Raw genomic sequence first — 16,506 nt, 5'->3', positions numbered from 1 at the left:
AATTTAAAGCTGGAATGGTGAATTATCAATACCTACAAGACACAGCTTGAAGGACAAAGTTCTTGGTGGAGAGTTGCTGCCTTTCAAAGAATCCTAGAATCTATTCAGGCAGTAAGGACAAAGGTTTGCTGGAAAGGTGGCAAGCAGAAGAAAGCACAGGTCCTGAGATGGGCAACATAGTGGCCTATACCTGAAACCCGTGGGAATTGATGGTACAAAAATGCTGTTGAACTGCTTAAAATCATGGAGGAGTCAGATGGCTACTAGCACGTGAACTTTTTGGCAGGGGCAAAGACCCGCCATTGCTGGTAGGGTAGAGCATATGCAGTGAGAAAAAATATTTGGCTAAAATCAGAGAAAGTAACAATGAAGAAGAGAGAGGATGGGAGAACTGGGGGAACTGAATCATACATTGTTTTATCTTAGGTTTCACGAGATCTTATTACTAGAGTACACATAGCTTTTAGACCATGTGAACAGAAATGCTGAATACTTTTCTTGTTGTTATTGCTTGGGCATTTCAGGTGTGTCTGATTCTTCATGACTCCATTTGGAGTTTTCTTGGCAAAGATACTGGAGTGGTTTGCCTTTCCTGCTCATTTTACAGATGAGGAAACTGAGGTAAATAAGGTTAAGTGACTTGCCCATGGTCACACAGCTAGTAAGTGTCTCAGGCTAGATTTGAACTCAGGAAGATGAGTCTTCCTGACTCCAGTTCTAGTGCTCTATCCACTATGGTGCCACCTAGCTGCCACGTTAGAAGGGGCCATTTACAGAAAGGAACACTATACGGACAACCTGAGTTAACACACTCATCATTTCAGGCAGAGTAAGCCCTACTCTCTCCAAGACTGTAAGTTATGGACAGGTTGTTATGTTGGCATATGTTGGTGGAGGGCATGTCCATACATACTAATTATAGGTCCTTGATATATTAATGAATCCATCTGTTGGTGATTTGAGATCTGGTCAGGATGACACATACCAATGTCACAACAGTTCTCTGGTTGGTTTTTGTGATACTTTTATAAAAATCTTTTGAAAAAGATTTTCAATACCTGTGATTTCTTCCTTCTTAAAAACTTTTGTTTTATTTCTGAGCCATACCATGGTAGAGCTCTTTAAAGGGCTTCCTTCTCATATTCAGGACACACTCTATGACAGGCCTGTACAAAGTGCAGCCTGTGGGCCACTTACAGCATGCTAAAGGATTTCGGGCAGCTAGCGAAAAATGTTGAGGAAAACATCCTTTGCATGTAAAGGAAATCCTTTGGCTGGCCACAGGTTGTGCAGGTCTACTCCATGATATAGTAGAAAGGATGTTGGATTTGGAATCAGAGGACCTAGGTTCAAATATCTTCCGGAGGATCTGAGTCCAAATCTAGCCTCAGACACTTACTAGCTGTATGACCTAAGCAAGTCACTTAACCCTGTTTACCTCAGTTTCCTCCTCTGTAAAATGAGCTGGAGAAGGAAATGGCAAATTACTGTAGTATCTTTGCCAAGAAAATCCCAAATGAGCTCATGGGGAGTCAGACATGAATGAAGAATAATTGAGCAACAACAAAACCCATTAGCTTACTTTGCTATGTATGTGTGAAGCTGAGAAAATGCCCATTTTAAGAGTCTGTATCACAATTCTAAATTGGGTGAAGATTCGGCAGCCTGATTCATGCCAACTACCGTCTCTGAGACAAGACTGAAAGACTCAGGAAGCTGGAAGACAAGATTACAAAAACCAACTCTAATTAAGTTTATGAGCAATACCGGAGTTATCTTCATCTTTACGGATTTTGAGCTTCACAAGGTCCTCACACTGCTGGAGAATCTGAACTGCATCTTCCATGGAGCAGTTGTCCAGTCGGATGTTATCAATAGCCAGCAGTTTGTCCCCAAGTTCTAGGGTCCCAGTTCTATTAAAGGAATGGAAACACATGAAGAACTAGTACCACTTAAGTGGGCTGTTTAAAGTATCATCAAACATGATCCAGACTTGGAAGGAAAATAATTCTTCAATTTAAAAAAAAATGTATTTTCTTTACAATTGTCTTTTTTTTTTGTTTTTTGTTTTTTTTTTTTTTTACCGATTTTGGGATGACAGCCATGACATTTAGTTACCAGGTATTAAAAATATTAAATTTATTACTCCCTCCAATAAACAGGGAACTAATTGATTTAGGCACTAGACAGACTGCACTCAGGGGGAGACCTCAAATGCCACCATCTGCATTTGGCCTTTCCTTGTTTCCCTTCAGTCATTTGAATATTCCTTTTTAAGGTTACTTTCATTCTATTCTGTTTTGATTGTGAAAGTACTTGCTTGGATAAAACCCATTGGGATTCAAATGGAGTTATTCCACCATGCCTTAAACCCAAATCACTGGCTTTCACAGATTGGACAACAGTAGGTCCCAGCCTAAGCTTCACTTGATCATTGATTGGGTTTTGATGGCTCTGAATGAGTGTAAATAGAAATAATTTCTGTTTTAGCCAGAAACCCTGAGGGTTTTCCCCTCCCAGATTGTTGTTTTTTTGGGGGGGTAGATAGGTAAAAGAGGCCATTTCTTGCTTCATTTCTTACCTAGCATTAACCACTGAATAGGTGTTTACTCAGACAAACTGAGACCTGGAAATGACCTTAGCTTAAAAAGGCCAAGGTCTCCCACTGCATCTAGGGCCATCTCCAGTCCTCCTGATCTATATCTTACCCCTTGCTCCAGAGATGACTCTAGAGGACAGAATGAGGCTGGTGACTTTGCACAGCCCTGCCTCACTTTAAATCCAATTCATTTGCTAGTCAAGTCATCACCTTCCCAATGTCTTTGGTCTTATTCCAGAACAAAGGACAAACAACAATAACTTGCTAATCTACGTGTTATCTCTCTCCAATCCCCTAGGATTGTAAACTCCTGGAGGGAATCAACTGGTTTCTTGTTTTGCCCTTCCTTTAGTGCTTGGCACATCACAAGAGCTTAAACAATGCTTGTTGATTGATTGATAGTTCTCATTCTACAGTAGAAAGACATAATGGAAGGTGTGCATTCTGCATTGGTTAAGGAATACTTTGCAGCTTTATTTCTGTATGTGATATCTCTTATCAATCCTCAGGTATAGGAGGAAAAATTGGGGGAAGACTCAGGAAAGTGAAATATGGAAGTAGTGTCTAATGACTTCACTAGTAATTTGTTTGGTTTGGAGGTAATCAGGGTTAAGTGACTTGCCCAGGGTCACACATCCAGTAAGTGTCTGAGACCACATTTGAACTCAAGTTTTCTTGACCCCAACCCCAGTGTTCTATACATTGTGCCACCTCACTGCCCCTTTACTATGATTTGTGACTGGGAAGCCTTAGTTACTTCCAACTATGCTCAATGAATCATGTGTATTTTTGGGATGGAGTGACAAGGGGTCCTGCTATGTGTTCTGGGCTTATGGTATGCAGAACAAGGATTTACTTAGGGGTTGGAAATACCTATAATGTCCCAAGTCTGAGATAAGCATTTTAGGGAACCATTATTATTATTATTATTATCATCATTATCATTATTATTATTGTTTTTCTTTTTGCTCCTACCCCTGACTTGCCTGTGCTTTCCAGCTGACACACCCTTTGTGCTCAGGACACAGGCTTGGGCATCTATCATTGGTCTCACCACCAACCACAGCTTGTCTGAAAGGTTCTGTCTGCCTGAGCCAGGGAGGAAAGAACCTAGCATGGGGCTGGGCTTTTCTATCATGCAATTATCTCTATGGGGTAGCTGTCAGGAGAAGAGCCAAGCTCATCTTTAGATCGAAGAAGGTTGGGTGGGAAGCGAACAGACAAAGAGAACATATGTTGGACCCACAGCAGGGGAAATATTCATGAAAAACTCCTTGACTGGATGATTGAATGAGAACTATGCTACACACAGAAATCAATTACTGACAGAAGAGAGGTCCAATTAGCTGTTAGCTTGAGGCACGGCTAGGTCTAGGCTAGCCAATTGGATGGAAGAGGTCTGTCCATTGTCTCACCTGTGAGCCACACTCCCTCTCTTGATATCTGAGATAACAAGGGGATCTCCTGGTTTTCTGCTCGCTGGTGCTATAAAGAGAAAAACAGAAAAAAAAATTACTGATATTTTAAATTGATTTTACACATAAAAGTATATTCCTTGGGCTATTTTTTAAGTACTGTTTAGTTTGATAATATAATAGTAAATCCTGATTATAACTCTATAGTGATAAAGCTCTTAACATGCCCTAGAAAATGAATATTTAGTTCCACAGACAGCAATATTTTGTCCCCACCTGGTTGTATTTGGACACACACTGATGTTATCATCATCATTCAGAGTCACAAAGAAAGCTATTTAGTCTCATTTATAATGGTTGAGCTCAGTATTCTGTTGTTTCAGTAACTGAAATCACATCAATAACAACAGTAGTGATAATTTACATTTATACAGTGCCTCAAAGTGGCAAAAGTCTCTATATATGGTGTTTCATTCATATTCTAAGTATCATAAGAGTTACCTCCCCATAAATTGTATAAAATGAAGGAGAGATCAACTCCAGCTGGGCAGGGGAAGGAAAGGAATGGAATCAGAGAAATGTCTGTAGGGAAGGTCACATCTGAGATGGATTTTGAGAGATGGGCAAAATTTAAATAGGTAGAGGTTGGGGGTGGGGAGGTACATTCCAGGTATATGGATTATTCTTAGTTTCCAGCAAAGAGTGAGGCAAAGAGGAGAGGGAGATGGCCTTAGATTCAGGAAGACGTCAGTTGACATACTGTGACCTTGGGCAACTCTCTTAATACTAGAAGTTATAGGAAAAGCGCCAAGATGTTTTGCTAGGAGGAGGTTTTGCTACCACGGGGTTCCCTATACCAGTGAAATCATAGTCTGGCCCCTATCTCTTTTCTTCCTACTAAGTATACAAAAGAAATCCCCACCATAATAATGAGTGAAGAATTTAATTCCTCCCTGAACTAGTTTTGCATAATTCTTTTATGCTGTGAATGACCAAGTTTTCATGACTTTCATTCTCACCCTATTTCAACACTGCCTCTTTTTCTAGGCATAGGTCACTCAAATCAAAACATAACTCCTGTATCGTGAGTAAACATGTTTTCTCAGAATCTGTCAATATGTTTATAAAACATTTTGCCAAGATATATAACCCATCATACAACAATCAATAGCTTTTCAAAAAAAAATTTATGTTCCATTAGCCTGGCCTCTGATCAGAACCAATAGTGAAGGAAAGACAGTAAGGCTCGACTCTGTGACCTTTCTAACCAAGGGAAGCATTCCCCAGAGACTTTTTAGAAGTCGGTGCATTTACAAATACAAGTGAAACAGCTGGGCTTGCATCCTACCAAGTGTGCGCTGACTTCCCCTGGGAAATTACAGGGACACCTGTGGCTTAGCACGGAAAGACTTGTGTTTTGAGAAAAAAAAGCCCCTGGTCAGGAAGAGCCGCTGACAGAGGATCTTAGGAAGGGAGCAGCTCTGGCCTCCGTCCATCTCCTCCTTAAGTAGGGAAATACCTGCTCAAACTACTCCGGGTACATTTTGAGTTCAAACAATCTGAAAAATGTCAATTGAATGCATGCTATATTTCTGGCACTGTGCTATACAAGGTCATTCACCTGAAACTTACAGTCTCGTGGGGTGGAGGGAAATTAGAGAAATACACAAATAATCAAAATACAAGGTAGAATTAATAAAATCAGTGAATAATAATAATAGTTAGCATTTGTATAGTACTTTATAGGTTTGAAAAGCACTTCACAAATAATATATCGTTTTATCATCACAACAACCCTGGGAGATAGGTGCTATTATTGTCCCCATTTTATCAAAGAGGAAACTGAGGCAGATAGAGGTTAAAGTGACTTGCTCAGGGCCACATAGCCGAGAAAGATCTAAGGTCAAATTCGAACTCAGGTCTTTCTGACACTAGGCTTGACACTCTATCCACTGTGCCACCTAGGTACTAGGGAGCATTAGAAGGAGGTATGAAAAATCTTACTATTGGAGACTCAGGGAAGATTTCATTAAGGAAATAGCCCCTGAGATGGGATATTAAGGACAGATAGGAAGAGGGAATAATATACGCACTCAATTGGGTATAGAAATCTATCTTACCCTACAAGAAACTAGGAGAGAGGGGCAGCTAGGTGGTGCAGTGGATAGAACACCGGCCCTGGAATCAGGAGGAACTGAGTTCAAATCTGACCTCAGATGCTTGACGCTTACTAGCTGTGTGACCCTAGACACGTCACTTAACCCCAATTGCCTCACCAAAAAAAAAAAAAAAAAGTAGGAGAGGAAGGGGAGAAAAGAAGGGAGGGTGGACTGGGGGAGGCAAGAGTCAGAAGCAAAACACTTGAGGAAGGACAGGGTGAGGAGAGAGAATAGAATAAACAGTAGGGAAATAGGATGGAAAGAAATAACAGCAATTATAACTGAAAAAATGAAGCAAGGACAGATAGGATTTAAACAGGTAGAAATCTGAAAGAAGGGCATTCAAGGTAGGGAACAGAATCAGCAAAGGTGTGGATGTGGGAATGCACAGGATGTATTACAGGGAAGTTTGACTTAAACATTAGAATGAAGGAACAACTCCGTTAGATTCAATTCACTAAATTTAAATTTGTTAAGGGCAGTTAGGTGGTGCAGTGGATAGAATGCCAAGTAAGGAAGATTCATCTTTGAGAGTTCAAATCCTGCCTCAGACACTTACTAGCTGAGTGACCCTGGGCAAGTCATTTAACCCTGCTTGCCTCGGTTTCCTCATCTGAAAAATGAGCTGGAGAAGGAAATGGCAAACCATTCCAGTACCTTTGCCAAGAAAATCCCAAACAAAGAGTCAGACACAACTGAAACTGAACAACAACAAATTTAAATTCACTGAATATTTGTTAAGCACTGGGAAGAAGGCGGGAGATCGAGCTCAGAAGATAAGTTGGCAATATATTATGAAGAATTTTCAATGTCAGGGTAAGGAATTTGGACTTTATCCTGTAAGCAACGGGAGATGATGGAGTTTTTTGTTCAAGGGAGGCACACAAGCAGAACCATGTTGTAACAAGATTAATCTTGACAACACATTAAGGATGGATTGGAGCAGGAAAAACTGGAAGCAAGGAAATAATGTAGACTGCAGTAATCTAGGCAAGAGGTAATAAGGTCCTGAACTAAGACGGTGGCAGTGAGAATGGAAAAGGGAGGAGAAACTGATTGAATGGAGAACTTTCTGTATGGAGAAGGACTCACCCACTAACAGAGATTACTGTGAGAACCTAACCAAAAATGAATAAAAGATAAGACAGGGTTTCTTGAATTATTTTGAGGTCAGATACTCAGTTTCCATTAGGTCTGAAATTACTTTTTACTAGAAAGCCAATCGATTTTTGTATGGCAACCCAAATGCCTTGTGTGGGGACCCAGGGAGAAGTCAGAGGATAAAATGAGAGAAATGGGCATTGGTGACTGAAAACTGTCCAAGAGCCTACCCCACGAAATCTGTGTTATACCACATGTGGCACTGCTGTGGGCCTACAGGCAGTGGAAAATTACTCACAACCTTTAGTTGATTTTAACAGTTTTACTACTTGGCACAACAGGGAAACATACAGAGGAATTATAACAATAAACCAAAGGGGGACTTCACCAGTTGTAAAGGTTTTATTAGTTAATCTCAGTCCTCTGTGCTCATTCTAGGAATTAGGACTTAATCTATCTTAGTTATTTCCTTCTTTCCCTGACCTTGCCTCTTCTTCCTCAGTTGTCCCAAGTCCATCCTTCTTTGAGTTGAAAGTTAGGGCAAGCTCTTTTATTGTTGTTCAGTCATTTTCAGTTGTGCCTGACTCTTCATGATGCCATTTGGGATTTTCTTGGAGAGATACTGGAGTGGTTTGCCATTTCCTTCTCCTGCTCATTTTACAGACAAGGAAACTGAGGCAAACAGGGTTAAGTGTCTTGCCCAGGGCCACACAGCGAGTAAGTGTCTGAGGAGGGATTTGAACTCGAGAAGATGAGTCTTCCTAACTCCAGGCACGGTGCTCTATGCACTATGGTGCCACCTAACTACCCCAAGCCCTAGGTTTCTAGCTAATCTGAATTCACATAATTTGATGAAACTGTTAGAGGTTAAATCTGCCCTTCTAGAAACTTCTTTCCTCTATAGTACCTCAACTCAACTCCTCATTCACACACATACCACTTAGATTGGATAATCTACTGCCAGATCTTGATGTTTCAACCTTCAGAGCATCATTCCCTTTTCTCCACCCCCAGAGCTGCCAACCTAACGCAAACCTTCATCACCTCATGCCTGGATCACTGCAATAGCCTTCTGGTTGGTCTCCACACCTCAAATCACTGCCCACTCCAATCCATCCTCCACTTAGCTGCCAAAGTGATTTTCCTAAAAAGCAAGTCTGACAACATCACGGCACTTTGCTAACTAGCAGCTTCCTATTACCTCCAGGATCAAATATACAAAGCTCTGTTTTGCTTCTAAAGCCTTTCACAATCTGACTTCTTCCTACCTTTCCTGCCTCCTTACTCATTACTCCCTTCTATGTAACCTATAATCCAGTGACACTGGCTTTCGTGCTGTCCTACTATGTGACACTCCCTCTGACTCTGCCTGTTCACTGTCTGCCCTCCCTGTCTCCAGGTAATGCTCTCCCTCTTCACCTTAGTTTCCTGGTTTCCTTCAAGCCTCAGCTCAAATCTCACCTTAAGGAGGAAACCTTTTCTGGTCTCCCCCCAATCCCCAATCACTGGTGTGTTCCCTCTGGGATTGCCTTTCATTTACACTGTAAATGTTTTGTTTATGATTTTTTTTTTTGTATTCTGTCTCCCCTACTAGGATGTAAGTTCCTTGAGGGGAAGGACTATATTTTTACCTTTTTTTGTATCCCCAGTACTTAGCCCTATGCCTGTCATAAAGCTTAATAAGTAATTGAAGACTGAGTAACTCTGAAGGCACTGGAGATCCCAGGTGGTAGAGCAAGTACCTTCTTCTTTGCTAATCCAGATGAGTCTTTGTCCTGGATATTAGAAATGCAAGGAATTTACTGTTACCTTGCTTATACTAGACAAGAAGTTCTTAACCCATAAGTCATTCAGTCAATAAATGTTGTTGGTCTTTTGTTCAGTAGGAGGACCAGTGACATCATGATGTGATGGGTGATGTGGACTTGTGCTTGAATTGGATTTAAGTGAGGCAGAGTTGCGCAAAGTTGGCAGCCTCATTCTCTCTTCCAGAGTCATCAAAGTCCAGTGGCAAGACAAGTCAGGATGACTGGCCCAGGATGCAGTGGATGAGCTTGGAATCCTCAACGTCTGACCAAGCTCTAAGCACTCCTCAGCATCTGCTTGAACCTTCATTGGAACAATGTCGGTTCTCATCTGACAATTCCACCAGGGGAAGTCTTCACATGCTTGGGGGTAGACATCCCCCAGCTCACAGGCAGGTTTGAGGTCTGTGTGTTTACAACCTGGTTTAGCCCATCCGTTAAGACGGTTTTATCGAAATGTGTCTCTTGTGCATACTACAGCTTCTTGGAACCACAGAGAGTTGGGTGAAAGGTAGACACCAAAGGTAGATAAGCAACCCTGAAAAGGTCTCAGCAAGCACTCATACCAGAAATGCTAGTCCTCACCTACTGTGTGCTAAGCCTGGGGGACACAAATAAAAACAAAGACAGTAACTGCCCTCCAGGAACTTACAAATTAATGGAAATTTGTTTTGTTTTTTTAAAAATATTTTGAAACCTGCATTTTAATGTAATTGGTTTCCAATCCTAAGAATTTTATTTTTTGCATTTAAAAACATTATTCTGAGACTGCCAAAGAGATCCATGATGCAAAAAAGCTAAAGAACCCTAGACTTTTTGACCACGCATGTACAGGAGCCCTGTCCTTGGTCCCTGGCTCTTTGGATGAGAAAGACCATTTCTCTCCTGGCCTCCAAAAATTACTCTTTGTGCTTAAGGCATCTTGCATTATTCACAAATTCTCTCCCTCTCTGTTCCCTTCTCTTCTTTCTCTCTCACTTCCCTACTCCCTCCTATAGAATAAAAGGAGCACATCTTCATTTTGGATATAGAAATATTAGATTTTTCAGAAAAAAATCAACATATGATATAAAAAAAATTATAGATTTTGAGCAGGAAGGGATCTTAGAGGACACGGAATCCAAATCCTTCATTTTGCAGATGATAAAACTAAAATCTAGAGAAAGGATGTGATGTGTTGTGTCTTGACTAGGGTTACACAGGAAGTGATGGCAGAGTCAGGATTCAAACCCAGGGCCTCCAATTGAAAATCCCAAGCCCTTTGTCCTAAATCAGTAAGGTTTTCCTGAACCTATGAAATTCACATAAAACATAATGAAGTTTCTGTTTTCTAAGGCATATGGTTCAAGGAGTTGAAGAAATTATCTAAGTCATATAGATCATTTAACCATTTAGCTTTAATTGGATGATAATCACATACATATGTGTATATATACACACACATATACATATATATATACACACAAACACATATACACACACTCACATATACATACATCTCTCTCTCCCTCCTCTTTGTTCTTTTCTCTCTCTCAAAGACGACAAGTGAATTTAATTGCCTTCAGATGGAATTATGGGCATAGGTTTTGCTATAAAGTTAGCAAAAATGGCACCAATTTTCCTTCTCTTAAAATATAAAGGGGTGGGGAAAGAATTATAGATTTGCTTAGTCCTTTTCAGCAAAACAGGTTTATGACTATATCACAAAACAATAAGAAGCTTCAGTTTAGTTAATTCTACAAATAAGCTCCAAAGTAAAAGCCACATCTATAAACTTGTTAAAACAGAAGACACTACATCTTTATCTTACTTATTCAGCATCTAGGGAGATGGTTCATTCCTCTTTATGTAGAACTAAACTCTTTCTCAGAAAGATATGCCCACAAAAGTCAGAGGATGCAGAAAGTTCTCAGGTAAAAACATATTGTTAGATGGTTTGATGCAGCTTTTAGCTTGTTGCTGGAAAGAGAGAATCTATATTCAATTTCCCTAACCATCTAGTACAGGTCAGAGGCACACAGAGATCTGAGTGAATTCAAAAGGACATGCAGAAGAAGAACTGAAATTGGTATGTGGTTGAAGAAAGCATCAGTCAAACCAGAATGTGCTCTTTCACCATCTACCTGTCATACTCTTTTTGCCCTGGTAGGCCATTTCACTTTCTTAAAACAAAAAAAAAACAAACAAAAAACAAACAAACAAACAAAAAAAACCAAACCTATAATGCTATAATAAATCACTTCGTATTATAGCAGTAACACCAATAAAAGGAATGTCTGATGCTAATGTGCTATAAACGCCTCATCTGGAACTTAAGAAAATTAACCTAAAACTGCTCACCACATTCAAAATCACAGTGACTCATTTCCGAGTTAATTAGGTATGGCAGAGTGAGCAGTAAACCAAGTGTGAAATGCTTTAATGAGGTGTTTCTCAGAGACAAGAGCTTCCCTTCTGAAATACAGAAAAAGTTTTGGTAAGGGGAAAGAATTAAATAACCACGACTGTGTATTTGGAGGATGTGAAAACTCAATAGGAGTGTTTGTTCTACTTTTCTGTAGTCCCATTTCCAATAGAAACTCTAACATGATCTAGAAGTTTCTTTGCTTCCCCTCTGTGTCAAATTCACAAAACCTAATTGATTGGGAAATAGAAATTTTATTGAGTAACAAGAAAATCAAACAGCACAAACACAGCTGGCCTTTCCCTATAGAGTTTAAAGATTTATAACGTTATCTCCAGGCTAACATCAAAGAAAGGCTCATACATGGGATAGATATTCTGCACACTCATTATATATGCATTGGTTGATGTCTGTTCAATATCTGTCCGTGTTACTGTAGTTTCCATTAGATGGCAAACTCTTAGTATTCAATACTTGGAGAGCATCGCATGCAGAAACATGCTTTGGGTAAGCATGAAAATGAACTCTGGTCAACTTCAAGATCAAATTCTGATTCTTCACTACCAAAATATGAATGCTACTCAAGAGAAAATATAAATTTATAGTGACAATAATTAATTGGAATGGAGCCAAAATGTGAAAACCGCCAAAGAGCCACTCATTTATCAAATAAACCTATGATCTCTGCTATTTATCCTGCTACAGGGTCCACTCTAATTCAACACTAGAAAAGACTCAGGATTTTATCAGTATGTAATGTTCCTTAAACAGAGAGAAAAATCATCTTTTCCATGCCTTCAGGAATAGCTTCTGCTCCTTTTCTTCTTCCCTTGTACCCACCTCCAGTCATCACCTGGCAGGTGACCAACATTCTACGGATAAGTCTCTGCACAATTAGCTAAGCTCGTCCTTGGACAACAAACTGCCAGTCACTGGGCCCATACTTGAAATGTTTCCATCCTGGGAGGCCCTACCAGACATTGTGCTCCACTGACAGAGCCTTTAGGGACCCAGGTTCTTTTCCAACATCATAATGAAGCATTTAATAGAGAGAGAATTATCTTACTGTTGGTTAAAATAAAAGTGCATATTAAGAGGCTCCTAACAGTGCTAATTTATTTTTCATCCATATCTCATTCTAGCTATACTACTAAACTCTCCTCTCCCCCTCAACCCAGTAAAACAAACTGGTCTCAGAAAAGAAGGCAACCAGGAACTGTGTGAAGAGGTTAAGGTGGTGGCTGAGAGGATTAATACGATGGGGACTTCTTACTTCAAAATTAACTTTTTTGTTAAGAAGGCATACCACTCCCAATGATCATCGAATCTGGCTTAAAGTTTAAAGTGCAGAAGGTACCATTTTGTCTCCAATACACAGGATAGGCTATAGAGAAAAGAAAGTAATGACATATGTGAGCTGACCAGAAATTGTGGGAAGGTCATAGGGAAAACACACAGAGGACTTCTGTTCTTTCTCTTACGTTCTCCTTTCTGCAAGAGCCTCGAAATACCCCTCTGCTTTCTCTGCACTCTTTCCTCCCCAACGGGCTGAGAAGTTTCATGATGTAGTTCCAACCCTTTTGCTATGCTTTTCTGTTGGGCTAACACCCCTCCCTCCCCCAATATGATAGTTTTGGTGTCTCTGCCAGGACATTGGTGGAACAGGGCATGCCTGCCTCCCTCCTTCTCATCCTGGCTCTCTGTCAATGTATGCATGTACACACACACACACATGCATATACATATGCACACATGTATACATGCACATATGTATACAAATATGTATACACATGAGCACATGTGTATACATGTATGCACATATGTATATAACAGGAGTGGGGAACCTGCAGCCTGCTAGGTCCTTGGGTGTGGCCTTTTGACTGAGTCCAAGTTTTACAGAACAAATCCTTTTATTAAGGGGATTTGTTACTTGAAGTTTAGATTCAGTCAAAGGGCCATACTTGAGGACCAAGAGGATATACACGTATGTATACACTCATAGATTTAGATAGCTATAAAAATATACAGATAGATTTTTTTCTTTTCAGGTCCATTATCTTTTCATTCTTGAATCTGAGATTTAGAGCTAGCAGGCCATGTGACTCCATGTCCAATAAACCAAAATATCTCCTAACTTAGATTCTTAAAAAAGTACTGATTCTTAATAAACCTAATTTAAATTAATTTGAATGTTTGTGTGTGTATCTTTAGAGTTATAATTAAGAATTTACAGTCTCAATTTGTAGAAGTCATTTTTGACAGTTACATGTTTCTATTGAGTCAGTCAAATAAGTACTTTCTTCACGTCAGGCACTGTGCCAGTAAGCATAGGAATGAAAAGAGAGACAAAACGCAGTCTCTGTCCTCAAAAAGCTCAGTCTGACAGAGCAGAGAACACTTTTTTTTTTTCAATTTCAATCAGATGAAATATTCTTGTTTATTATGTTCTAAGAAAAAACAGCTTCTCTTGATGACTCTATCCTAGTTTTCACACCATGTCCCTCCTCTCCTTTGCTGCCATTCTTTTTTTTTTTTTAAGATTCATTAATTTATTTATTTTTACTTTTCAAAGAGCAGACGACATTTAAACAGCTATGTACAAACATGACATACACAGGATAAACTGGAGAAAACTGAAGGGAAGACATTAGCATTAAAGGAGATTGGGAAAGGCTTTTTGAAAAAAAAAATGAGTTTTTATCAGGAATCTGTAGCAAGCCAAAGAAGCCAGGAGACCGAGATGAGGAGGGAGAGAATTCCAGGTATATAGGGGATGCCAGAGAAAACACATGGAGTCAGAAGAAGGGAGGGGTCCTGCATGGAACAGCAAGGGCCAGGGTCACTGGATCATAGAGATTTCATTCAAAGTCCATTCACTAGTAAGTCCTCATTAACCTCTTCAACCTCTGCAAATACCCAGTAGAAAGTTGTGTTTATTTCTCTACTCATCACTACTCAATGACCCCAATAGCTGCTGGCTTGGAAGGGCACTCACATGAGCTGTCCCTGAGGCACTGTTCACAAGGCCATGCTTACACTCCTTGGTTTATTATCAGCACTGTTTTGTGAATAGTAATATTACAATATCATGATAGTACCCCATCATGAACAATGGCCCAACTTGGCTAATCTCTCACTACTTCCCTTCACACCCCCCCCACCTCTAGCTAAACTGGGGCCAGCCTTCATTTTCTGAACATGACTTATTCTTTCAGCCCCTGTGCTCGGCTCCCTCTATGCTGTCCTTCTCCCCATATCTGCCTATTGAAATCCTGCCTGTTAGAGCAATGGCTGGAGGAAAGAGTAGAGCTGCAAGCAGGGGCACTGCATTTTGTATATCAATATTGGCCTAGGGCAGGAGTGGGGAACCCATGGCCTTCTAGGTCCTTGGGTGTGGCTTTCTAAGCCCAAATTTTACAGAACAAATCCTTTTTTTAAGAGGATTTGGTCTGTGAAGTTTGGATTCAGTCAAAGGGCTGCACTTGAAGACCTAGAGGGCCACACATGGCCTTGAGGCCAAGGGTTCCCCACCCTTGGTGTAGAGGATAGCATGACAGCAACAGGAAAGAGCACTAATTACTGATTAGTGGATCATCAGGCAGATGGAAACCTTGGTGCTTTCAGGCAGGTTTGGTTGTTTGTGGGGTGAGGGTCAGAGCCACTAAATTCTCTAAGGCTGAGGAAGGGCAAGCTGCCTGGTCCCAGGTGATATTTCACCTTATCTTGCTGAGGCCAAGGCCTTCATATCACTTCCCAGTGGTCTCCTCACCATGCTCTTCAGTCACCATCCTCAACTTCTTCCCACCAGAATCTTGAACTCCAGCCCTGTGTCCCCTGGTTAGATGAGCACTGAGCTCTTGCTTTGTCTTGGTGAGACTCATGGCTCCAGGCTACTTCTCGGCCACTCTTCACTCTATCCCCACACAGGACCCCCACCCCACTTTCAACTCCTTCCCAGATTTCCTCTACCTGCTGTCTTTTCCCACTAGAATGTAAGGTCCTTGAGGAGAGGAACTGTTGCACTTCCTTGTATTTATATCCCCAGTGCTTATCACCATGACTGGCACATAGTAATAAATGCTTTTCTATTTCATCTAATCTGTCAATCTAACTAATCTATCCTAGCTATTTAATCTCTCTTTTCCACCTAATCTATTCTATATCTAATATGGTCAATCTATCTAACCTATCCTATCTAATCTCTATCTGATTTATTCTATCTAATCTAATTTCTATCTAATCTATCCTATCAACTCTCCATTTAATCTATTCTATCTAATCCATCTAATCTCTACTTAATCTATCCTATTTAATCTCTAAACTATCCTATCTATCTGATTTTAGCTATTATTTATTAGCTATTCTATTTATCTAATCTTATCTTATCTAATTTATTCCATCTATTATCCTGTCTATCTAATTATATTCAATCCATCTTATTTGTCTAATTTCTATCCAAGATATTCTAATCTATTCCACGTATCTAATCTAATTTTATCTATCTAATCTATTCCAGCTATCATCCTAGCAATCTAATCAATATTCAATCTATCTCATGTATTTATCTAATCTCTATCCAAGCTATTCTGACACATTCCATTTTTCTAATCTAATCTTATCTAATTTGTTCCATCTATTATCCTATCTAATCAATATTCAATCTGTCTTATTTATTTATCTAATTTCTATCCAAGCTATTCTAATCCATTCCATCTATCTAATCATTCCATCTATTATCCTATCTAGTCAATATTCAATCTATCTTATTTACCTAACCTCTATTCAAATTAATCTAATCTATTCCATCTATCTAATCTATGTAATCTATTCCATCTATTATCCTATTTGCCTAATCACTATTTAATCTATCCCATTTATTTATCTAATCTCTATCTAAGCTATTTTATCTAATCTCTCTCTCTCTCATGCACATGCTCACACACAGCTATCTGTTAATCTAATATACCTGGCCAGCTTTCCTTCCTTCCTTCCTTCCTTCCTTCCTTCCTTCCTTCCTTCCTTC

General features: G+C 39.8%; 1 protein-coding gene across 4 annotated transcripts in view; it reads right to left on the bottom strand.

The window, feature by feature from the left end:
- Window positions 1-16,506, bottom strand: part of GRIP1 (glutamate receptor interacting protein 1) — a 790,436-nt gene that overhangs the window by 81,163 nt on the left and 692,767 nt on the right. For all 4 annotated transcript variants that reach the window (XM_027854162.1, XM_027854159.1, XM_027854160.1 and 1 more), the window contains 2 exons: window positions 4,015-4,084; window positions 1,768-1,913 (listed from right to left, as the gene is read on the bottom strand). In XM_027854162.1, the coding sequence (XP_027709963.1) occupies window positions 1,768-1,913; window positions 4,015-4,084 (216 nt within the window). The remainder of the gene's footprint in view (window positions 1-1,767; window positions 1,914-4,014; window positions 4,085-16,506) is intronic.

This window comes from Vombatus ursinus, unplaced genomic scaffold, assembly GCF_900497805.2.
Source record: "Vombatus ursinus unplaced genomic scaffold, bare-nosed wombat genome assembly UNPS02010320.1, whole genome shotgun sequence".
Taxonomy (NCBI): Eukaryota; Metazoa; Chordata; class Mammalia; order Diprotodontia; family Vombatidae; genus Vombatus; species Vombatus ursinus.
Note: the sequence above shows the minus strand (reverse complement) of the source record. Positions and strands in the feature narration are given on the sequence as shown.